The 24,383-nt window shown below is 43.8% G+C and overlaps 2 protein-coding genes across 3 annotated transcripts in view; one reads left to right on the top strand and one right to left on the bottom strand.

Annotated features, from left to right (window-relative positions):
- MTRF1 (mitochondrial translation release factor 1) overlaps positions 1 to 22,036 on the bottom strand; it is a 40,691-nt gene extending 18,655 nt beyond the window's left edge. The window contains exons 1-4 of one of the 2 annotated variants that reach the window (XM_056555460.1): positions 21,903 to 22,036; positions 9,743 to 10,179; positions 7,354 to 7,436; positions 6,371 to 6,452 (exon numbers count right to left, since the gene is read on the bottom strand). In XM_056555460.1, the coding sequence (XP_056411435.1) occupies positions 6,371 to 6,452; positions 7,354 to 7,436; positions 9,743 to 10,157 (580 nt within the window). In that variant the 5' untranslated portion in view covers positions 10,158 to 10,179; positions 21,903 to 22,036. The remainder of the gene's footprint in view (positions 1 to 6,370; positions 6,453 to 7,353; positions 7,437 to 9,742; positions 10,180 to 21,902) is intronic. The other variant, XM_056555461.1, reaches the window with a different exon arrangement.
- A 181-nt stretch (positions 22,037 to 22,217) lies between these two features.
- Positions 22,218 to 24,383, top strand: part of NAA16 (N-alpha-acetyltransferase 16, NatA auxiliary subunit) — a 46,022-nt gene continuing 43,856 nt past the window's right edge. Inside the window, exon 1 of the mRNA XM_056560096.1 lies at positions 22,218 to 22,356. Coding sequence (XP_056416071.1) covers positions 22,303 to 22,356 — 54 coding nt within the window. The 5' untranslated portion in view covers positions 22,218 to 22,302. The remainder of the gene's footprint in view (positions 22,357 to 24,383) is intronic.

Genomic DNA, 24,383 nt, shown 5'->3' with positions numbered 1-24,383 from the left:
GCGCCACCAATTATACTTTGTAATGACATCAATCATTTCACACAAAAAATATTTGTGGGGCAAAATTGGAAAAAAAAAACATTTTGTAACTTTTGGGGACTTCTGATTCTACACAGTGCACTTTTCGGTAAACATTACACCATATATTTATTCTGTAGGTCCATACAGTTACAAGGATACCCAATTTATATAGGTTTTTCTTTAGTTTAGAAGCAACCGGGACCCAGCAGATACGAAGCACGCTCAGAAGCAGAGCGTGCTTCACATTACAGGAGCCAGCCACGGACGTAAATATACGCCCCTGATCATTAAGGGGTTAAAACACACATAAGCCCCTCTCCTAATAAAGATTTAAATCATTCCCTTTTTCTATTTATTAAATAAAAAGAAATTAAAAACCCTGCATATTTGGTATTACTGCATATGAAAATATCCGAACTATTAAAATATAATGTTTATGATCCCATATGGTGAACGGTGTAAATGTAAAATAATGCCAATGTCCACATCACAACCCAGAATACATTGAATATAACAGTGATCAAAAAGTCTTTTATGTGCAAATGTGGTACTGGTGAACATTACAGATCATGGCGGAAAAAATTAGCCCTCATACAGCCCCGTATTAGGGAAAATTAAAAAAAAAAAAGTTATAGGGGTCAGAATAAATATATATATATATATTTTTTAAAGCAGTACAATAATAGAAAAGCATTAGGCATGGGTATCATTTTAATCTTTTAATCATACTGACCCATAGAATAAAGATGGCATTACATTTTTACCATACAGTGCACTCCACATGAAACACCCCCCCCCCCCACCAAAAGTTGCAAAATTGCGTTTTTCTATTCAATTTTCTTCACAAATTACATTTTTTGGGTTGCACCATACACTTTATAGTAAAATGAGTGATGTCATTACAAAGTACAATTGGTCGTGCAAAAACAAGTCTCCTATGGGTCTGTGGATGGCGAAATTAGTTATAGCTCTCAGAAAGAGAGGAGGAAAAAATCTAAATGCAAAAAAAGTAATCTTTGTGTCTTCAAGGCCATAATGGGCTGTGTCCTTAATTCTATGAAGGGTTTGTTACAGTTTGTTATCAGAAAGGTAATTTGTTACAGTGTGTATTCTTGAGTGACAGTCACCCAGGGCTGTCACTGGAATGCAGCCACCTTCTACCACTTTAACAAGGCAATGGCTGCTGGGAGTAGACGTGCTGAGACAGTTACGTCTGCTAGAATACACCGGGCCCTCCGCTGCCTGCCAATGAGGAGCAAAACAGCCACTACTGTGGAGTCAGGCTGTGATGGTAACTAACTTCGGTCAGGGCCTACTGCCATATAGGGGCTTTACAGGAGGGCTGGTAATCTCTACAGGGGGGCATTATTACTGTTTTTGGTACTATAGATGCTGGAAAAGTAAAGAGCCTAAAATGTTTGTCTAGCAGGTTCTGTGGAGACAAGTTGTGTCTGGAATTAATTGTCATGACATTCTGGGTGAAGAAGAAAAAGGAAAGTAACCGTCACTTGCGAGTCACCTGATGTAACTGTATGAAATCGCTTATATGGTCTGCAGAGCCGGTGTGCAGCTAATATCTACCATTATATGGTCACCGTATGTGGGAATATTTGTAGAAGTGGGGGTAGGGGGCAGTAGTTACCTCTGTTCTTTCCTTCTCTGGCTTCTATATATGGTCCTAAATATTTACATCATAATTTAACCTTACACTTAGGGTATATGCTATCAACATATACTGAGGTGTAGTAGCAATGCCCCCATTTACTTTAGTGGCCTAAACATAGTCAAGGGCTAGTGTCTATGGGGGAGATTTATCATTGCTTTTAGAGCAATTTTTTTGTATATGTACAGGCGCAAGCAGCATATTTTGAGACTTTTATGCGCCTTTTGATATAGACAGTTTTACTCTTTTTGCCTACCCGTAGAACTTTTTCTTTTTGACCATGCAGTGGTCACGTATTTATCATTTGCGATTTGTCAAAAGTCGCTATTTTGTGCGCAAAAGTAAATTTTTAGGCGCAAAGCTACACCACCTACCAGTAGGCGTGAGAATAATTTCTACCTTCCACAATTCAACCTTTAACCCCTTCCCGCAGAATTCCGTCTATAGACGGCGAATTGCGCAGGTCCTTCGCGCATTCCGCCGTCTATAGACGGCGAATTGCGCAGGTCCTTCGCGCATTCCGCCGTCTATAGACGGCATTCAGTTAACCCGGCAATGCGTGGCATTGCGCGGGTTAACTGGCAGAAGTGCCCCTGTTACCAGCAGGGGACAACTTCTGATAGCCCCCCCCAGGACTAGGGATCGACTGATATAGATTTTTTAGGGCAGATAACGATAATCTGTGACCTTTCAGGCCGATAGCCCATAATTTATACCGATATTCCGGTATAAGTTATCAGCGATTCCTACCCCCCAAAACCCCCCCGCCCCGGCCCCGCAGAAGCCGCTGCAGATGAATGATTTAAAGCGGGCGCTTTAAATCAATTATCTGCAGCTGCTTTTGTGGGGCCAGAGACCGCCACCAGCTTCTCTCCCCTGCCTGTCCTGGGGTCCTCCCTAGTTCAACCACCGCCGCTGCCCCATTGCCTCCCCCATCCCCGGTTTTATAATTACCTGTTCCCGGGGTCCGTGCTACTTCTGGCTCTGGCGGAGTCCTGAGCTGTCACTGTGCGCACTGACTGTGACGTCGCATTGAGGACGTCACTCGTCATTGCGCTGCGCAGCGCTGAGGACGCAGCAGGAGCCAGAAGTAGCGTACCCCGGGAACAAGTAATTATAAAACCGGGGATGGGGGAGGCAATGGGGCAGCGGCGGCGTTGGCATCAGAGGCAGCAGTGAAGATCGTCACTAATCTTCGCTGCTGCTTCTAGGAGTTTCAAAGCTACAACTCCCAGCATGCCCAGACAGCCTTTGGCTGTCTGGACATGCAGGGAGTTGTAGTTTTGCAACATCTGGAGGGCCACAGTTTGGAGACCACTGTGCAGTGGTCTCCAAACTGTGCTCTTCCAGATGTTGCAAAACTAGAACTTTCAGAATGCCCAGACAGTCCAGGCATGCTGGGAGTTTGTTCTGTAACATCTGGCCCTGCAGATGTTGCCGAACTACAACTCCCAGCATGCCTAGGCAGTCTGGGCATGCTTGGAGTTAAAGGGTAGCTCCCACCATCCTCTTTTTTTCTTTCTTCTGTCCCTGCCTATTGCCCATCTATCCCTATCCCCCCCCTGCCTTGATTTTATTTATTTTTTTTTTATTATCTTAAAAATGGCATTTTGTCTGCCTGGTAGTGTGCTCACTAACAGGCAGACTTCCCCAGCAGGCACCACGTCACTGATGCCTGCTGGGGGCCGACTTCCGCCCTTAGTTCTCCTGACAGGGTGCCTCCAGCTGTTTTACCACTACAACTCCCAGCATGCCCTGACATCTATCTGCTGTCAGGGCATGCTGGGAGTTGTAGTGGTGAAACAACTGGAGGCACCCTGTGTTGGAAGACACCCAGCCCCTGACCAATAGCGCCCCCCCCCCCCCCCCCTCACCTGTGCCGGACCATGAGCGGGGGTCCGTAGCAAGCAACAAGCGTGTGTCCGGCTTCCTGTCATGCCCGTACACTCTGGACACTGTCTCTATGTTTCTGGAGGATTGAAAGTCCTCCAGAACCATAGAGAGAGTTACCAGAGTGTAGGAGCAAGACAGGAAGCCGGGCACACGCTTGTTGCTCAGTGTGTGATGGGCCCTCCTGTAAATGGCGCCCCCCTCTCCATATCACGCTCTCCCCCCGGTAATGACAGGACACAGCAGTGAGGAGCAGTGAGGAGGCGGCGTATCCCCACTGGAGCCGCGGCTGTAAGGAGAGGTAAGAGCCATGTGCCTCCCTGCTGCAGGGAGAATATGCAGCAGGGAGGCAGCCAGTGTGAGAGTCCAGGGAGCCAATGCGCAGCCCTGGATTTCACTGTGCTCGCTCTCGCCCGTTTGATTGACAGACGGGAGCGAGCACCGCAGTGACTGGAATTTCGACTCATTTGCCAGGCTCAAATGAGACGAAATTCTGTAGTGACGTCACTGCCGAATGCATTCGGCCACTAGGAGGGCGACCACTAGTGGCCGAATTTAAAAGTGATTTTAAACTGGTTTAAAATCACTTTTTTTAATTAAACTATATTAGAGATATGTTGTAGCACTTAACTACTACAACATATAAATTTTTTTATTTCATGACAGTGCCCATTTAAAGTTTTACAACATCTGGAGGGCCACAGTTTGGAGACCACTACACAGTGGTCCCCAATCTGTTCTCCTACAGTTGTTGCAAAACTACAACTCCCAGCATGCCCTTGGGCTGTCTGGGCATGCTGGGAGTTGTAGTTTTGCAACAACTGGAGGCACACTGTCTGGGAAACATTATCTGTTTTCTAACTCAGTGTTTCCCAACCCGTGTGCCTCCAGCTATTGCCAAACTATAACTCCCAGCATGCACTAACAGACCATGCATGCTGGGAGTTTTAGTTTTGCAACAGCTGGAGGCACACGGGTTGGGAAACACTGAGTTATGTAACAAACTCAGTGTGCCTCCAGCTGTTGCATAACTACAACCCCCAGCATGCACAGACAGCCAAAGGGCATGCTGAAAGTTATAGTAGTGTGCCTCCAGCTGTTGCATAACTACAAGTCCCAGCATGCCCTTCTGTCACTGCATGCTGAGAATTGTGGTTTTGCAACAGCTGGAGGTTTGCCCGGCTATGCGCTGACAAGTACTTGCTAGTGCATGGCCAGTATTTGTCGGCGCTTTCGCATACCAATGCTCAATCCGTGGCGTACCCCTATGGGTACGTGTACCACAGGTTGAGAACCCAGGCCTCTGGTTGTTGGTCTGACTCTTCTTTAGAAAAGGTGTACGTTAAATAACTTCACGCTAAAGGAGAGCTGCACCTTATTCATCATTACGCTGCGCATTATTGATGAATAAGGCGCATGCTAGTCAAAGTATAGACAAAAAAAAGGTGGAAATTTGATCTAAAATAGACATTTCTTGATAAATCTCCCCCTATATTTAGTCGATTTTCTGCATGTATATGTTTACTTAGTGTGACTAAAATGTGTAGTCTGCTGTGCTTTACGGCACTGCAAAGTAAACATATACATGATGGGAATGGGCTAAAACTTAGTAAATAGTTGACTACATTTAGGCCAGTACACCGCAGTATGTGTTGGCAACCCTGTCAGGCCCAAGGCCTGATTATGGAAACATACATGTGTTTTTATTGTATCTGTGTATAACCTAAGACCTGGGGGTGAGAGGTCATTCAGACTGTGGGTTTGTGTATTGCATTTTATTGGGGGTCTGGCTGTTTGTTTACATCTCCTTTGAAGTCAAAGGCTTTTTTGAAGTCATGCACTCTGGTCCCATCATATAATCAAACAGATAAGGGGCCAGGAAGAGAGAAGACCCCCCTGGTGGGATCAGAGGGGAGGGGGGAATGGAGTCTCCCTTCCAAAAAGGCAGATATATAATATTTAACAATGCTAGACTCAGGGTGTTCAAGGCTGTGCAACAAGGTGACAAGACCATCCTAAGAACAGCTGGAACTCACTCTCATGGACTGCTATATCATCATGCTGTAAGAACTTCATATTTTGTTTTCTGCACTTGCCTTGCAAAACTCTTTTATATATTTTTATACCTGTATGTCATTTGTTCCTGTATTTTTATATATATTTAGCACTGTGATACCTTTTATCAGATTAAATGTTTAATTAATCAGCTCTGGTCTTTGATCTCTAAATATATGAGCTCCCTTTTCTGAAGGCAGCTCTGGTGGAAACACGTTTATCTAAGGGTTAATTTGGTGACTTGCTGGGACTAGTAGTGGATACCCAGAGGTCTGGCGGCTTTAACCCTTGCACTATCACACTCTCTCTAGCGTCTTAGCTGGACCGATAGGGTGTGATCGTGACAAACCCTTTTTGTATATTCTAAGCATACGTTTAAATGGTGATGTAAACAGCACCATAGTAGGATAACACAGAGGGTTAACCGATTATAAAAAAAAAAACTATGACTGAGCAATGTGTCTTGCCAGTTACTAAACTCTTATAAATCGTAGGCAGCTGTATGCCTGCGGCCTCTAAGAAGCCTGGAATCGTGCAGGATGTGAAGTTTCGGCCTGGACGTTTTTGTTAGTTTTTTTGCACAACTGGGGGGGGGGGGGGGATTGGTGAGGGTATTAGAAATCTTGGGCGAGTTCCCACACTTTTTTTTCCAGGACTCGACTACTGGTATCAAGGACTAGATTTCTAGTGGGCATCCTACTTTTTATTGATATATTGCATCTGTTTAAATAAAAGGCTGACCTCCAGTAGTTCTTCCGGACACAACCTCCAATACAGCATCGTTCAGGTCATATTTTTCCTGGGGCACAAGAGAACGTAAAAGCTGAGGAAAAAAAGACAAATGTAAATAACTCATTTGAAGTTTTAAAAAAAACTTGACATGCTGTAGAGACATGTCAAACTTTTAAATGGTTGGGATCTTAGTCTTCATAAATCAACTGATCACTGGAACGAGCCCAGGCTCTCTGCCACTTGACCAAGACAAATTTACAATGTATGCTTGTGGTTGGTGAGCGCTCAGCCACGCACGTCCCTCTCCGCTCCATTTTGTGATCGGTAAGGGATCTAAACACACCCAATCCAAACCTTTCACATGTATCTAGCTCATTCGAACACATACACTCCACAACCATGCTGTAGATTCTGTAATGGGTTCTGCTTTCTCCTTACACAGCCTGTGTGATCTCTACTTCTGAAGACTATGGGTCACCTCTTTCCATAGCTTTTTCTGCCATGCATAACATACTTCTCATCCATACATACATACATCTCGAACACTGAAAGAAGGGAGAAGAGCAGCAGAGGGAGCAAAAAAACTGCCAAGAGCAGTTTGTTACCAGATCTATGTTCAATTCAGCAAAACAGCTAGCTATGAAAAATGATATAAACTCTATGGATGCATTGCAAAACTGCATCTAGAACCACCTGTGTATTTTTGATTTGTCTTGGCATAAAGTAGGCCATGGTTAATGTTACCCTACAGCAGCAAACTAGTAGGAAATTCAGAATGAAGGAATTTGCTGAATGTTGCATTTATTAAGGAAAAAAGTAAGAAAATACAAATCTCAGTGCATAGTTGTCCACAGCTTAGGAGTTTCCCAGATTATCAAGTTGCTATAAATGTCCCCGACAATCAGATTTATATGGTTTATCCTAGGAATATTCTAATATCAATATTTAGGTCTCTGAAAATATCAATATTTATATACAAGATGTTATCGCACCTCTTCCTTTAAACTATTAATGTTTTGGATCATAGAATTCTTTTCTTCCAGCAGTAACTCTTCTTCCTCCTTGGAGTTTAGGTCTATAAGGAAAACAGTTATTGTTTTAGTGAAGAATATGATTATGTAAGCTATCTGGAAACTAACGACGAAAGCACTTAAAGAGGTTGTCCAGCACTACTCTCTTCAACCAGATCAGACATCAGATGTGGAGAGATGCAGCTGCACGCAAGGCAGAACAGTTGCTGAGGCTGCAATCCTATACCGGAGCCTATTCTGCCTTGAATGCAGCAGCATGCCCGTTATCAGGTGCAGCAGAAGAGTGGGGCAGAGGTATATTGGGCTGCACAACCCTTTTACTCTAATATTCTTCCAATTTAGAGTGCTTAAGGGGGCTGGCTCATTAAGACAATTTAAAGAGAAAATTGTCCAGTAAGTGCAGGGAGAAGTTGTGCGCTCAGGGTGTCAATCAAGTCAGTCTGGAGGAAGGGAGGGGAGTATGACTGAAAGCTGCCCTGTCTACTCCCCTAGCACCATAAAAGTTCAGAGTAAAGGAGCAGAGATCCAAAACTGGAGGACTATGCAAATTCTGCAATGTTAGTGAGGCAAACTTCATATTGATATAATTCAGTGTGTATATATATATATATATATATATATATATATATATATATATATATTATACACTGCTCAAAAAAAATAAAGAGAACACTAAGATAACACATCCTAGATCTGAATTAATGAACTAATCGTATGAAATACTTTTGTCTTTACATGGTTGAATGTGCTGACAACAAAATCATACAAAAATTATCAATGGAAATCACAAACAAAATCAAAGTGGAAAACCACACTACAGGCTGATCCAACTTTGATGTAATGTCCTAAAAACAAGCCAAAATGAGGCTCAGTAGTGTGTGTGGCCTCCACGTGCCCGTATGATGCCTGGGCATGCTCCTGATGAGATCGCCAACTCCTGGACACTCTGTGGTGCAACGTGGCGTTGGTGGATGGAGGGAGACATGATGTCCCACATGTGCTCAATCGGATTCAGGTCTGGGGAATGGGTGGGCCAGTCCATAGCATCAATGCCTTCCTCTTGCAGGAACTGCAAACACACTCCAACATATGTGGTCTAGCATTGTCTTGCATTAGGAGGAACCCAGGGCCAACTGCACCAGCATATGGTCTCACAATGGGTCTGAGGATTTCGGTACCTAATGGCAGTCAGGCTGCCTCTGGCAAGCACATGGAGGGCTGTACGGCCCCCCCCAAAGAAATGCCACCCTACACCATTACTGACCCACCGCCAAACCGGTCATGCTGGAGGATGTTGCAGGCAGCAGAATATTCTCCACAGCGTCTCCAGACATCTGTTGCATGTGCTCAGTGTGAACCTGCTTTCATCTGTGAAGAGCACAGGGCACCAGTGGCAAATTTGCCAATCTTGGTGTTCTCTGGCAAATGCCCAACATCCTGCACGGTGTTGGGCTGTAAGCACAACCCCACCTGTGGATGTTGGGCCCTCATACCACCCTCATGGAGTCTGTTTCTGACCATTTGAGTGGACACATGCACATTTGTGAGCTGGTGGAGGTCACTTTGCAGGGCTCTGGAAGTGCTCCTCCTAGCACAAAGGTGGAGGTAGCGGTCCTGCTGCTTGGTTGTTGCCCTCCTACAGCCTTCTCCACATCTCCTGATGTACTGGCCTGTCTCCTGGTAGCGCCTCCATGCTCTGGACACAACGCTGACAGACACAGCAAACCTTCTTGCCACAGCTTGCATTGATGTGCCATCCTGGATGAGCTGCACTACCTGAGCCACTTGTGTGGGTTGTAGACTCCGTCTCATGCTACCACTAGAGTGAAAGCACCGCCAGCATTCAAAAGTGACCAAAACATCAGCCAGGAAGCATAGGTACTGAGAAGTGGTCTGTGGTGACCACCTGCAAAACCACTCCTTTATTGGGGGTGTCTAGCTAATTGCCTATAATTTCCACCTGTTGTCTGCTCCATGTGCACAACAGCATGTGAAATTGATTGTCAATCAGTGTTGCTTCTTGGGTGGACAGTGTGTGATTTCACAGAAGTGTCATTGACTTGGAGTAACATGGGGAGATTTATCAAAACCTGTGCAAAGGAAAAGTTGTCCAGTTGCCAATAGCAACCAATCAGATTGCTTCTTTCATTTTGCAGAGGCCTTGTTAAAAATGAAATAAGCGATCTGATTGGTTGCTCTGGGCAACTTTTCCTCTGCAGAGGTTTTGATAAATCTCCCCCACAGTTTCTTGTTTGAGTGTTCCCTTTATTTTTTGAGGAGTGTATATATACTGTATAGTGTACATTATAATGAGATTTGACACACCCCATGTATGTCTAGGTAAACTTACCCGCAAATATGGCTTCCAATTCTCTGACTTCATTTTCTGCCTCCTGTATATTATGGAGGAGGACATGAAGTGATGATAACTCAGTATGCCATGAGGTTAGAGCCTTGCGCTCCTCTTCTTTTAAGGTAAGATTTAATGCCTGACTTAGCTCCCTGTGTTCTGACATCAATGACTGGAGGTAGTTCTGTAATGTTTTGTTTTGCCATAATGCACCAAAGCCCTGAGAACAGGATCGTCTGAAGTGAAGTCCATAAAGGCTTGTAAATGGAAATGTATTCACACGGTGCTGTGACCCGACAGAAAGCTGCTCTGTAAAAGGCTTAGTACACAGTCTCTGCAGAATATACCTGGGGGGGCATGTATGGAGAGCAGACACATGGATCCTCCATAAGGCAACAACTGAGAAACGCTTCATTGTAGAATTTTTTAAGAAACTCCTGAAATTAAAAAAAGAAACACAAATATACATTTAAGTGAAACAAACATGTCACCTAGGCTGCAGAATTTATTGGCTATTCTTCAGTGTATTAACAGTGTAATGTAGTATCATCCCTGCGTCATGACAGAACTTGGGACACAGCTCCGTGACAGGAGAGACAAGCTACCGGCTGTCATCCTCACTGTGTCTGTCGTGCTCGGCTCCTCCATAAAGTGGAAGATCAGACACATGTTAAAGGGGTATTCCAGAATTTTTTTTCCTTCAGCATTTGAGCCTTTGATGCCAAGTTACAATACTGTTTTATATGCTTCTGTTACCTCAGTGCATCACTTTGTCAAGTTCTCATGCACAGGACCCACACCCGGAAGTGGTGAGGTCAAGTCTTTTTATTTTGCTATTGTTTCTGATGTATAACATAGTAGTAACATAGTTCATAAGGTTGAAAAAAGACCAGAGTCCGTCAAGTTCAACCTATAACCCTAATGAGTCTCTACTGAGTTGATCCAGAGGAAGGCAAAAAAAATCCCTCATACTCTAGATAAAAATTCCTTCCCGACTCCAAATATGGCATCAGAATAGATCCCTGGATCAACGTTCTGTCCCTATAAATCTAATATACATAACCTGTAATGTTATTATTCTCCAAAAATGCATTCAGACCCCTTTTTAATTCTTTTACAGAGTTCACCATGACACCTCCTCCGGGAGAGAATTCCACAGTCTCACTGCTCTTACAGTAAAGAACCCCTGTCTGTGCTGGTGTAGAAACCCCCTTGTTATAGATACAGTCCTGGGTATAAATAGATCATGGGAGAGATCTCTGTACTGTCCCCTGATATATTTATACATAGTTATTAGGTCGCCCCTAAGCCTTCCTTTTATCTAAACTAAATAACCCTAATTCTGATAATCTTTCTGGGTACTGTAGTCCTCCCATTCCCTGTATTACTCTGGTTGCCCATCTTTGAACCCTCTCCAGCTCCACTATATCTTTCTTGTACACTGGTGACCAGTACTGTACACTAGGGGTATGAATCGCCAAGAATTTGGCGATATGATTCGAATGCGATACCAGTGTGGCGATTCGATATATCCCGATATATAGCGATAACGTCTAGGTGACGATACATCACGATATATCCTGATTCTGTCTCAAAAACTATGTCTTTTACACTTTTATTAAAAGTTTTTTTTTTTTTTTTTATATATACTTTAGTCATCTGTCTGAGGAATCTAATGATTCCTCCTAAAAGTCTAATAGAGTTCTATTGAACTCCATTGATCTGTGATCCATTGATAGAGCCTAGTCAAGCCAGGCTCTATCAATGACAGAGCCACAAGACAGCAGGGAACAGAGGTAATCCCTCCGGCTACCTCCACAGTGGATCGCCCGCCCGATCATGCTGCAGGGGGGCGATGCACCCCACTAGCCCACCAGGGAGCATTCACAGATCCCTTTGGACGCCACTGTCAGCTTTGACAGCGGCGATCTAAAGGGTTAATAGCCAGCCTCGGCGATTGCTGCATGCTGGCTATTAGCGGCGGCCCCGGCTACTGAAAACAGCCGGGGGCTGCAGAGGATGGAGCGGGTAGGAGTCCGGAGCCCGCTTCATACACCCCTCTGAGCGCCGCATGCTGGATATTAGCGACGGTGATGCATCAGCGGCCCCCGGCTACTGAAATCAGCCGGGGGCCGCAGAGTACAGAGCGGGCACGAGTCGGGAGCCCGCCTCATACACCCAGAGCGACGCCGCGTCAGATCCGGCCCTGCTTGCACGAGCCGGAAAAATTCACCTGCCCGGCTCCACAAATGTGGAATTTGTATCTCCTGACGCCCGGGACATGCGTCAGGAGATACAAATTCCACATCCCTAAAAGGATCGATTCAAAAATATTTTCAATCGATTCAGTATCGCCAAATGAAAAATTGCGATAATCGCGCAAATTGATTTTTCTTACATCCCTACTGTACACAGTATTCTATGTGCGGTATGACTAGTGATTTGTACAATGGTAGAATTATTTCCTTGTCATGGGCATCTATGCCCCTATTGATGCACCCCATAATTTTATTTGCCTTGGCGGCAGCTGCCCGGCGCTGGTCACTACAGCTAAATTTACTGGTAACCAAGACTCCCAAGTCCTTTTCCATGTCAGTCGTCCCAAGTGCATTTAATACATAATCCCAGCCCAGATTTTTCTTCCACATGTGCATTACCTTACAGTTATCAGTGTTGGACCTCATCTGCCACTTCCCAGCCCAACCTCCAACCTATCCAGATCCATTTGTAACAGTGCACTGTCCTCTATTGTGTTTACCACTTTACAGAGTTTAGTATCATCTGCAAAGATTGCTACCTTACTATTCAACCCCTCTACAAGGTCATTAATGAATATATTAAATAGGACAGGACCCAAGAGGGACCTCTGTGGTACCCACTAGTAACAGTCACCCAATCAGAATAAGTACCATTAATAACCACCCTCTGTTTCTTATCACTGAGCCAGTTACATACACACATTCTCCCCCAGCCCAAACCTTCTCAATTTATGCACCAACCTTTTATGTGGAACCGTATCAAATGCTTTGGAAAAATCCAGATATACAACATCCAGCGATTGCACCAGGTCCAGTCTGGAGCTCACCTCCTCATAAAAGCTGATCAGGTTAGTTTGACAGGACCGATCCCTCAGAAAGCCATGCTGATATGGAATCATACATTTATTTTTATCAAGATACTCCAAAATAGCATCCCTTAGAAAACCCTCAAACAATTTACATACAACGGAGGTTAAACTAACAGGTCTATGATTCCCGGGGTCACCTTTTGTCCCCTTTTAAAATATTGGCACCACATTTGCCATGCACCAGTCCTGGGGAACAGTCCCTGTCACTATAGAGTCCCTGAATATTAAAAATAGAGGTCTGTCTATCACATTACTTAATTCCTTTAGAACACGGGGGGAATGCCATCTGGACCTGGTGATTTGTCTATTTTGATTTTTTGTAGGCGGCACTGTACTTCTTCCTGGGTTAGACAGGTGACCTGTACTGGGGAGTTTACCTTATCTTGCTGTATTTCACCTGGCATTTTTTTTCCTCGATGAATACAGTGGAGAAGTATTTGTTTAATATATTTGCTTTTTCCTGCAGCCAAAAAGGGAGACTTATTAAAACCAGTGTAGAGGAAGAGTGATGCAGTTGCCCAAAGCAACCAATCAGAATGCGTGTTTCAGAGACTTCTGCTATGGGCAACTGCACCACTTTTCCTCTACACAGATTTGCATAAATCTCCCAAGGGAAGTCTGTGAGCTTCTTGTATAGAACTAGTGGAGGCATAGGATAGCCTTGTCTCAAAGCAACAGCTTCAGTTCTGCAATCTGCCCGGGTACTACTTTTACACTTATATATTGTGGTCAGTATTTAGCATCAGTATTTGTAGGCCAATACCAGGTATAGGCTCTCTGCCTTTTTGTTTCCATATAATATATATACCAGGGCTTGACAATTTTTTTATGAATTTAGCAGCCAGCAAAAAATTTTACATAATGGGACATCATACAAAGGGATATTAAGGGACATCAAATAAGCATTTTATTAGTGTCCCATCATCTCTTGTGTCAGAGTCAAAAGTGTCCACTCACCTTCCTGTGTAACAGTCATTAATGTCCCCTCATCGTTCCTTTCCTGAAGCCCAATGCTCACATAACACTGAAGCATTGACTGCTTGCAGAATGGAGGATCAGTATAGATTTAAAAAAAAAAAAAAAAAAAACACAAAGAAAAAAATTGTTTTTTGCTTAAGATGTAAAATCCTTATTGAAAGTGGGAATAAAATTTTATTTGAGGGTACTCAATCTGTCTAATATTCAAGAACTTTGGGTAGTTATCCCAAAATACCCGATAATTAAATGTTAAAAGATTGAAAAGAAATAGTGAATAATATAACAGAGTGATAATTGTGAGACTGTATTAGTAATTATGTATGTCTTGAGTAGTAGTATACAATGATGTTCAGGGTTAGACAGTATGGGATTAAATAATTAATTTAGTGTAGATGACTTACTAAAATTGATAGATTAACCTGTCCAGGATATAAACATGTACACATAATATAGTGTATATCAAGGTTTCATAGATAATAATACAACACTTATTGGATCCTAGTAGTCCTCTCCATATAATGTAATTAAAAAACAAAGGCTGTGGCCGAAAACAACGTATCCCCTATCCAACCGCTTGGACCCCGCGCCATCTCCTGCATGGGGCCACGGCTCTCCCCTGCAGGAGGCATGTCGGCTGCAGCATGACGTTGCGGCTGACATGCCTCCTCCGTGTAGTTCTATGGGGAGAGGCGGGGTGGCAGTGTACGTGCCTCTCCGCTTCTCCCATAGAACTGTATGGGGAGGGGGCATAACCGTCGACCTCTCTAGGTTGACGCTACGTGCATTAGCGATCTCACTGAGCACTAATGCGGGGGCCCAGTTCAGGAGATCGCAGGGGGTCCCAGCGGTTGGACCCCCAGGATCAAACACTTATCTCCTATCCTGTGGATAGGGGATAAGTGTTAGAACGCTGCAGATATCATTTAAGAAACAGAAATCATAAGTTCAACAATGAATTCATAGAAACATGTAATTGATGAATTCCTCACGTGTGACAGTATGTGCAAAAAACAGTACATTGGGCGACACCTATTACCAAGTACTAACAGCCATACACCTGACTAACTCTACACTACACCCCATTACATTTCTCACACTATGGCCCTCATTTACTTAGAAAATCGGGTTGTAAGTCTATCTTGCTTTCTTACCCGACTGCTTTTTTCCCCTGGTATTTATTATTATGTTGCATCCTGTTTGTCGCACGTGGGTTTTGTTGGTTTTGGTTTCCAACTCCTCTGAGTTGTCGGGAAAAAAATCCACAACAATTCAACAAATTCGGGTTGGAAACCTTTATAAATACGTGGGAAAGCTCAGAAATGTCGGGTTACACCCCTTTTTCGGGTTTGGGAGAACCCACATCGGGTCAGTCGGGAAAAAATGTTGCATCGTGTCGCAGACTGGCGCACGATGTCTGCGACATGGCGCAGACAAAGATGCGCCAAAAAAACCTGACAAAACAAGTCGGGTTTAGAATAGTAAATGAGGGCCTATATTTCACTGTCATTACCAAATCCAGTCCAGTTTTTCCTTTTACTGATATCCATGTCCAGGATTTACCATATTTGTTTCCCATTTCCCTATAAATATGGAATCATTAATCTAAGACCCCAGATCACTGAGGAAGGACCAAGAGGAACATTTGATCTATCCTACTAAGACCACCTAACTACCATCAGTCACCATCCATTGCAGCCACAGACCAAGAAACCATCTATTGACTGAATCATCATCAGCTGTACAGTGCATTACCGGAGCATGCGCTCCTCCACGTGGATTCACAACATCCTGAGAAGAGGCTTCACTCACCTGGGTGGCTTGTCTGTCGGCAGGCAGACTTCGCCACCTAAAGTTTGAGCATAGCCGAGGACCAGGATTCCTGAAAAAGGACGCTATCCCCCCCTCCCCGCACGGACAAGAGGTCGGGTGAGTGGTACTGTGTACCTATGACTTTATACTGCGGCCGCCATGTCGCTATCTATCTTATTACAAAGCACTTTATTGGTGGGCAGAAACCAGCGATCATCAGCACTCTGTTAAAGCACAAGTGGACATCAGGCTGTATTTTCTAGCGCTCCCTTGATGTCCAGTACTGATGTATTTGAAGACCTCTAATAGATACAACTAATACTAACAGAGCTTGTTTTTCTTCTATTTTGTATCTATTCCTGGACTGCAGGCCTGGGATCTCCAAAATGGAGACATTTCTTAGTAGGGGAATTTTTAGGGGCTACATCTATCATTTTTATTTCTTAAAAGACATCTGCAGCGTTCTAACACTTATACTAACCTGTGGATAGGGAATAAGTGTTTAATCGCAGGGGGTCCGACCGCTGGGACCCCCCCCGGCGATCTCCTGAACGGGGCCCACGCATTAGCGCTCAGTGAGATCGCTAATGCGCGTAGAGAGGACGACGAGAGGTCAACGATACGCCCCCTCCCCATACAGTTCTATGGGAGAGGCACTAATACTGCCTCCCTGCCTCTCCCATAGAACTACATGGAGGAGGCGTGTAGGACGCAACGTCATGCTGCAGCCAGCACGCCTCCTGCACTGTGGCCCCATGCAGTAGATCGCAGGGGTCCCAGCAGTGGGGCCCACTGCGATCAAACACTTATCACCTATCCTGTGAATAGGGGGATAAGTTGTTTTCAGCCACAGATGGCCTTTAATTGTTTTATATTTAGATTATATGGAGAGGACTACTAGGATCCAATACATCGCTATAAGTTTTGTTTTATGATCTATTAAACCTTGATATACACTATTTTACGGAAGCAATCCTCCCAATATGTGCATGACCTTGTCTTTTTGCAGGAGTGGGATGCCATACACTTGGACTATTCTATTAAAATGATGAGATTAATGATCGCCCGACATGAGAAGGAATAAGAGACTATCTGCTGCTCGAACGGAACTACAAACCAGAATAACAGAGGTACAATATGATTTATTTAAAAAACGTCTAGAAAAAAAACTTGTGTCTATTGAAAGCATCATAAAAATACATTAAAAGAGAGAAGTTCTTGCGAGATAAAGGTGACTGAGTCCAATCGTGTATTTTCCTTTGCCTCCCATAATGGGAATAAGAATAAACAGCGTAGACGGAAAGGCAAAGGGTCTTGGGGAGGGGGGGGGGGTTCCGACTACTGGACCACGGATTCTGAATCCAGTAGGTCTGAGGATAAAATCAATACAGTGACTGTATCTGCCCCCCAGGTCAGAGGAGCGAGTGCCACTTGTCCTCCTTAGAAGTAGGACGAGGAGAGGGCACAAGAGAATGGCACAGCTCAGTGTCATGGAGGAAATAGCAGATGTCACTTTATCTGATAATGATTTAACCATTATAAACTTGTCTGATTATGTACTTGATGATGCCACTAAATCTGTATTGTCTAAAGGGTTACATTTTTGTTTGATGGATGAATTTGACCAGGTCGGGTTTGAAATAGACCTGTACAGGTCCATCCGTAAGTTAAATTTAAAAGAAATTCTTTAAAGATAAAAATGCATGTGTTACCAGAAATGAAGGTGAGGTACCGGTATCTATAGGACCCTTAGGGTTTAGTGTGCTGAGTGAGGCACCCCAAGTGGTGTTGGACTGCCTGGACACTTTGATGTCCCTGCTGCCAGACTCAGAGGATATATGTGAATCGGACACTATTGCAGTGCCCGAGTTCACAGGTGGGATTAAGTCCCCCCCCCCCATCCAGACAGGTGGTTGCTTTGACGTGTTCCAGCTCAAGGTGCTGGAGGACGTCAAGGCTTTGTGTCATCCTTCAGCCCCTGATAACCTCACAAAAGCAAAGAAGGAAGCGCTGTTTAGACTAAAAAATGTCAACAATGTTATAGTCAAAAAATCTGATAAGGGGGGCAACATTGTGTTGATGTCAAGGCAGTATTATCAAGAGGAGGCTGCACGGCAGCTGGGAAATATTTGTAATAACATCAGATTACCTGGTAACCCCACTAGCAGGGTCTCTAATAAATTGCAGTTCTTGCTACGGGGGTACATAGAGAGAGGAGCCCTCTCTAGCAGAGTAGTGGAAAAATTACTCCCCCCCCCCCCCCCGGAAGACCCGTTGTCTCCGGGGTGGGATCTGTAATAGAACCCTTATCTAAATTCATACACTGGTTATTACATCCATTGTTATCTAAAATTCCAGCTTTGGTTAAAGACACAAATGAATTTTTATTAACCCTTGAGGACTTGGTATGGCCTGAAAATTGCATCTTAGCCACGATAGACATCGAGAGTTTATATACAAGCATACCACAGCTTCAAAGTGTTGTTGTCATCAGGGACATTTTATTGCACTCAGACAAAAGTTCAGCTTACATTCATTTTGTTTGCGTCACTGTGTTTCATTCTTACCAATAATACCTTTTCTTTTGATACAACATGGTACTCACAAGTGCGCGGAGTGGCTATGGGGACGCTAGTGGCTTGTACACTGGCGAACCTATACATAGCCGCCTTCAAGAAAAGGTATATTTTCTCAATTTTTTAAATACATTGCAAGCTACAGACGCTTTGTAGATGATGTGTTCATTGTTTGGGGAGACACAAAGTCATCTTTTGCTGACTTTGTCTCTACCCTAAACAGCGTCAATGACATGAAATAAAAAAATTCACCTGTAAAACTGGCGCACGAGAACTTGAGTTTCTAGACACAAGGGTGAGACTTGGTAACCGTTGGCTACCACAAACCAACTGCCTGTAATGCCCTGCTTCACTTTCAGAGTTACCATCCGGAACATGTAAAGAGAGCGGTACCTTACGGGCAGTCTTTGAGATTGCGAAGAATCAATAAAATGCTTCTGTTTCTTCTTTCAGTTTAGCCCGATGGCTTCTCAAGTAAAAAAAAGCTATCCATGAGAATTGGGCTATCCTCAGGGTGATCCAAATCTAGTAGAATACACTAAAAGTAAACCTCTCATCACTTTTAAAAGATGCAAAAATGTTAGCGACATATTAGTACACAGCAAGTTTGTATCTTCGCTCTCAGGCAGTGGATAGTTGAATAAAGCAGCTCCAGCGGGAAATTTCCGATGTGGCAATTGTTCATGATGCTCATTTTTTTCAACTGACAAGTTTTTGACCCTAGGGGGGTTGTAGGACAAATTTAGTAGTGTATGTGATCTGATGCACCTGCTCGAGGTTCTACATTGGATGCACTATACGTGCACTCAATGTTAGAGGCACTCAGTAAAAACACAAAAAGGCTCACCAAGACTTATACAATGTAGCGGAGACATTAGTGTTCTCACCTTCTTTGGTTTGGAACGTGTTCACACCACAGAAGGTGTGGATCGTCGGAGAGCTCAACTTCAATGTGAGGCTAAATGGATCACAACGCACATGGCAACTTAGGACTCAATGATCGGCTGGATCTGAGTCCGTTTATTTAGTACCATCCATTCTACCTAGGTTGCTCGCTTTGTAATATATTTTTATTCCCTTTGCAAGCTTTTTTGTACTATATCTGTTTTTTCTACCAGGTTATCTGTTTTTAACCTCTTCAGGACACAGGGCGTATGGATACGCCCTGCATTACGAAGCCTTAAGGACCGAGGGCGTATCCATACGCCCGTGGGAAATCCGGTCCCCACCGCTAGCCGGTTGGGGACCGGAGCCGGATGCCTGCTGAAATCATTCAGCAGGCACCCTGGCACATCGCCCAGGGGGGTCCTGAGACCCCCCCATGTCGGCGATTGGAGAAAATCGCATGTCAATTGAATTGAAAGTGAAAGTAAATCGATCTTTACTGTGGCAACCACTAGGGGGGCCAAACTGCAACTCCCAGCATGCCCAAACAGCCAAAGGCTGTCTGGGCATGCTGGAAGTTGTAGGTTTGCAACATCTGGAGGGTCACAGTTTGGAGACCACTGTTACTGTGGTGCCCAAACAGTAGCCCTCCAGATGCTGCCAAACTACAACTCTCAGCATGCCTTGACTGCCCAGGCATGCTGGGAGTTGTAGTTCTGTCCCTTCAGATTTAGCAATTTTCATGACATTTTTGAAAATTGCTGCTCTACTTTGAAGCCCTCTAATTTTTTAAAAAGTAAAAATATGTCCATTTTATGATGCCAACATAAAGTGGACATATTGTGTTTGTGAAAAAAAATAAAATTTATTGGGAATATCCATTTTCCTTACAATTAGAGAGCTTCAAAGTTAGAAAAATGCAACATTTTCATGAAATTTTGGGATTTTTCACCAAAAAAAGGATGCAATTAACTCCACCAAAATAATGTAGAATATGTCACGAAAAAACAATCTCAGAATCAGAATATTCGGTAAAAGCATTCCAGAGTTATTAATTCGTAAAGTGACGGTGGTCAGAATTGCGAAAAAGGGCTCAGTCCTTAAGGTGAAAAAGGGCTGCGTCCTTAAGGGGTTAATTCCCAATGGTGTATTATTGTGATTTTATGTGACTTTTGTAAACATACAGGTAGGGTGTTATAAACACCTGGACGTGAGAGCAGAGGCGTGGGTGGTCTGATGAAGCACCTGTAATAGGCGTGAAATAGCTGTTACCTTTCCCTGGGGTGCTGCGTCCACACTTCTCCGCTTTTATCTCTGCACCATGCAATAAAGAATTAGGATTTTTGCACAATCTACAGTGGTGAGTGCCACCTGAATCTTTTATTCAAATACACTATTTTATGTCTACATGTTTATATCCTGGACATGTTAATCTGTCAATTTTAGTAAGTCACCTACACTGTAACACTTTTTTTTTTTTTTTTTTAATCAACTGGTGCCAGAAAGTTAAACAGATTTGTAAATTACTTCTATTAAAAAAAATCTTATTCCCTCCAGTACTTATTAGCTGCTGAATACTACAGAGGAAATTATTTTCTTTTTGGAACACAGTACTCTCTGCTGACATCATGACCACAGTGCTCTCTGCTGACATCTCTGTCCATTTTAGGAACTATCCAGAGCAGCATATGTTTGCTATGGGGATTTTCTCCTATTCTGGACAGTTCTTAAAATGGACAGAGATGTCAGCAGAGAGCACTGTGGTCATGATGTCAGCAGACAGCTCTGTGTTTCAAACGGGAAAGAATTTCCACTGTAGTATTCAGCAGCTAATAAGTACTGAAAGTACTGAAATTTTTTAATAAGTAATTTACAAATCTGTTTAACTTTCTGCCACCAGATGATTTTAAACAGTATACTGTTTTTAAAAGTGCATACAGTTCCGTCAGTTTTAAAAAATGTTGTCAATTTTTAATGGGAGGGGTCTTGGGTGGGGACTTTAGGATTCAAATGCGCATGTGCAAAGTAAAAACGTATACATTTTTCCCGTACGGAACCGTATACATGTGCGTTTCCCATTGACGTCCATGTTAAAAACAAACGTATGCGGTTGCAGTCAAAACCATGGTTGACCCCGATCCCAAAGACCCCTCCCATTAAAAATGGACAAAATTTTCAAAAACATATGGGGTTTTTTTTCTATAAAAACTGACAGAACTGTAAGCACTTTTAAAAACAGTATACTGTTTAAAAACGCATACGGTTTACTTTTTTCCATACTGTTCCATCCGGTTTTCTTTAGAAAAAACGGAGTGAAAACAGTATGGCAAAAACGTAGTGTGAACCCAGCCTAACATACTTTTGTCATCTACAATAACATAATTCACTGTTTTCCAGACTGTAGTGGAAATAGTGAAATACATTGTGTGAACACAACCTTAAAATGTGTTTATTCCCTGACCTTAAAAACGCAAAAAAAAAAAAAAAAAATAACGCAACTGTTCTGTGTGAACTAAGTCTAAATAAAAAAAACAAGTCCAAGTAAAGTTCTATACAGCATAAAGTTCATATCCCAAATGTACAGGAGAAGGAACTGCATCTGTATGATGCCTCTGTGTCAGTGTTTCCTAACCAGGGTGCCTCCAGATGTTGCAAAACTACAACCCCCAGCATGCCCGGACAGCCAAAGGCTGTCCGGGCATGCTGGGAGTTGTAGTTTTGCAACACCTGGGGGCACCCTAGTTGGGAAACACTGCTCTGTGTCCTTAGGAGACCAGCCACTTACCATTTACCGGCAAATTCTGAGGTCACAGCCTGAAACTTCAACTCCCACAATACACAGCGAAGGAAGCCTCACTACGGAAGCCGAGAACTGTCAGTTTCCAACGTGCACACTAATAACCCGTGGTGCACAACAGCAACTGGACCATAACTGCGGATCCATAGTCGCTTACAGACTCCTCTAAGGCACGGTGTAGCCACACGGAAAGTATGGTTACTGCCTGAACACTTCACGAGCTGGACCAGGTGGAGAGAACGAAACGCGTCATCCGTGTGCGCCTAGGTCGGAATCATCACTAGTCGCAGCAGGCGCATGCGCAATCAGTCGTCTGTAGTGCGGCCTCCGAGAGAGGGGGATTCTTCCTGGAGACCCCCGAGAGGGGCGGGCGGAGCGCAGAGACATCATGCCGATTGTCACCCTTCCCCCCAAGGAGAACAACCTCTTTAAGAGGATCCTGGTGAGAGCCCAAACCCTAGTCCCCAGAGCTTACACTCTAATCCCCTGCAGCCCTCCCTACATCAGTGTACACACAGTGACACATGAAACAGCTGTCAGTCCAGGGTACCACAAGTGCCAGCATGTGCCATGTGTGCTCATGCTGTAGTAGATGGGCAGACAACCCCATTGAGCAGTGTTTCCCAAACAAATGTTCCAAAACTACAACTCCCAGCATGCTCAGACAGCTATTGCAACAGCTGGAGGCTCCCAGAGGATAGATAAAGGAGATGTGGTGGTATTCTGGGAAAGTAGTGATGCCATGTTTAAGGTGTTGGCATCCCTGGCCTCCAGAAGTCCCATAATAGTGCCATGCCTGATAAGTATATGGCGGCTACAACATATACAAGCATAAGAATATACAGCATATAACCTAATATGGGTTTTTACATCACTATATACTGGTGATCCATGATGGGAGTTGTAGATTTCTGGAGATCCAGGAACATTGCTATACATCAGTGTTTCCCAACCAGGGCACCTCCAGCTGTCGCAAAACTACAACTCCTGGCATCCTGGGAAACACTGCTAAACATGAACGTATTATCGCCTGTAGTAAACTGCATCTATAGGGTAAGTAATTGGCATAGAGGTTTATCCCTGGCCAAACAATGAAATGGACGGCTATAATATGAATATCCAGCATATAGGGCTCTGTTCACATTGGCATCCGAGCACATTTCTAATGCTAATACTGGATAATGGCGTCTGTCATAGAATGCCCATCATTAAATTGGCAATATGGCAAGGGATGTGTCACCCAACTATGCAGTCTACAAATGATGTCACCAACATTAAAAGTTCAGAAAGCTCTGCTCTACAATATGTCAAAAGTCTTTTAAAGTGATAGTGTTCATTTAAAGGGGTACTCCACTGGAATTTGTTTTTTTTTAAGGAAAAATTGTCAGCTTGCCCCCCCCCCCCCCCCCCCGCACTAACCAGCAGTACTGGCTGATAGTGCGGGGGAAGCTGATCAGTTTGATGCCTACCATGGCCAGATCGGCCCGGCCAAAATCTTCGTTTTTCCATATATGCTAATTAAGTGCTAACTGGCACAGGCAGGGTAACTGGCACTCTGACATCAGCAGCCACAGTGCCGCCCAGCTCGTCAATATTCCTCTCCCTCTTCTCCCAGCTCTATAATGAGGAGGGAGGAATATTGATGAGCTGGGTGGCCAGCAGCCACTGACGTCAGAGTGCCAGTTGCCCCGCCTGTGCCAGTTAGCACCTAATTAGCATTTACGGAAAAACAAAGATTTCGTCTGGATCCGGGCATAGTAGGCATCAAACGGATCAGCGTCCCCCGCACTGTCAGCCAGTACTGCTGGTTAGTGCGGGGGGAGCAAGCTGACTGTTTAACTTTCTGCACCAGTTGATTTAAAGGAAAACAGATTTGTAAATTACTTCTATTTAAAAATCTTAATCCTTCCAGTACTTATCAGCTGCTGTATAGTCCACGGGAAGTTCTTTTCTTTTTTAATTTTCCTTTCTGTCTGACCACAGTGCTCTCTGCTGACACTTCTGTCCATGTCAGGAGCAAATCCCCATAGCAAACTTCTCCTGCTCTGAACAGTTCCTAAAATGGATGGAGGTGTCAGCAGAGAGCACTGTGGTCAGACAGGAAGGAAATTCAAAAAGAAAAGAACTTCCTGTGGAGCATACAGCAGCTGATAAGTACTGGAAGGATTAACATTTTTAAATAGAAGTAATTTACAAATCTGTTTAATTTTCTGCACCAGTTGATTAAAAAAAAAAGTTTCTTGGTCGCCTTATTGGGGGACACAGAGACGATGGGTATTATGCTGCTGTCCACTAGGAGGCTGACACTAGGCAAAAAAAGTCATCTCCTCCCAGCAGGATATACCCGCCTCCAGACTCTGAGCTAATCGGTTTTAGCTTAGTGTCTGAAGGAGGAGACACAGGTCTGGAGCTCTTCAGACCTGGTATTTTCTGTTTTATTGTTTTCTAGCTAGGGATGTCTAGATAGGT

This window comes from Hyla sarda, chromosome 2, assembly GCF_029499605.1.
Source record: "Hyla sarda isolate aHylSar1 chromosome 2, aHylSar1.hap1, whole genome shotgun sequence".
Classification (NCBI taxonomy): Eukaryota; Metazoa; Chordata; class Amphibia; order Anura; family Hylidae; genus Hyla; species Hyla sarda.
Note: the sequence above shows the minus strand (reverse complement) of the source record. Positions and strands in the feature narration are given on the sequence as shown.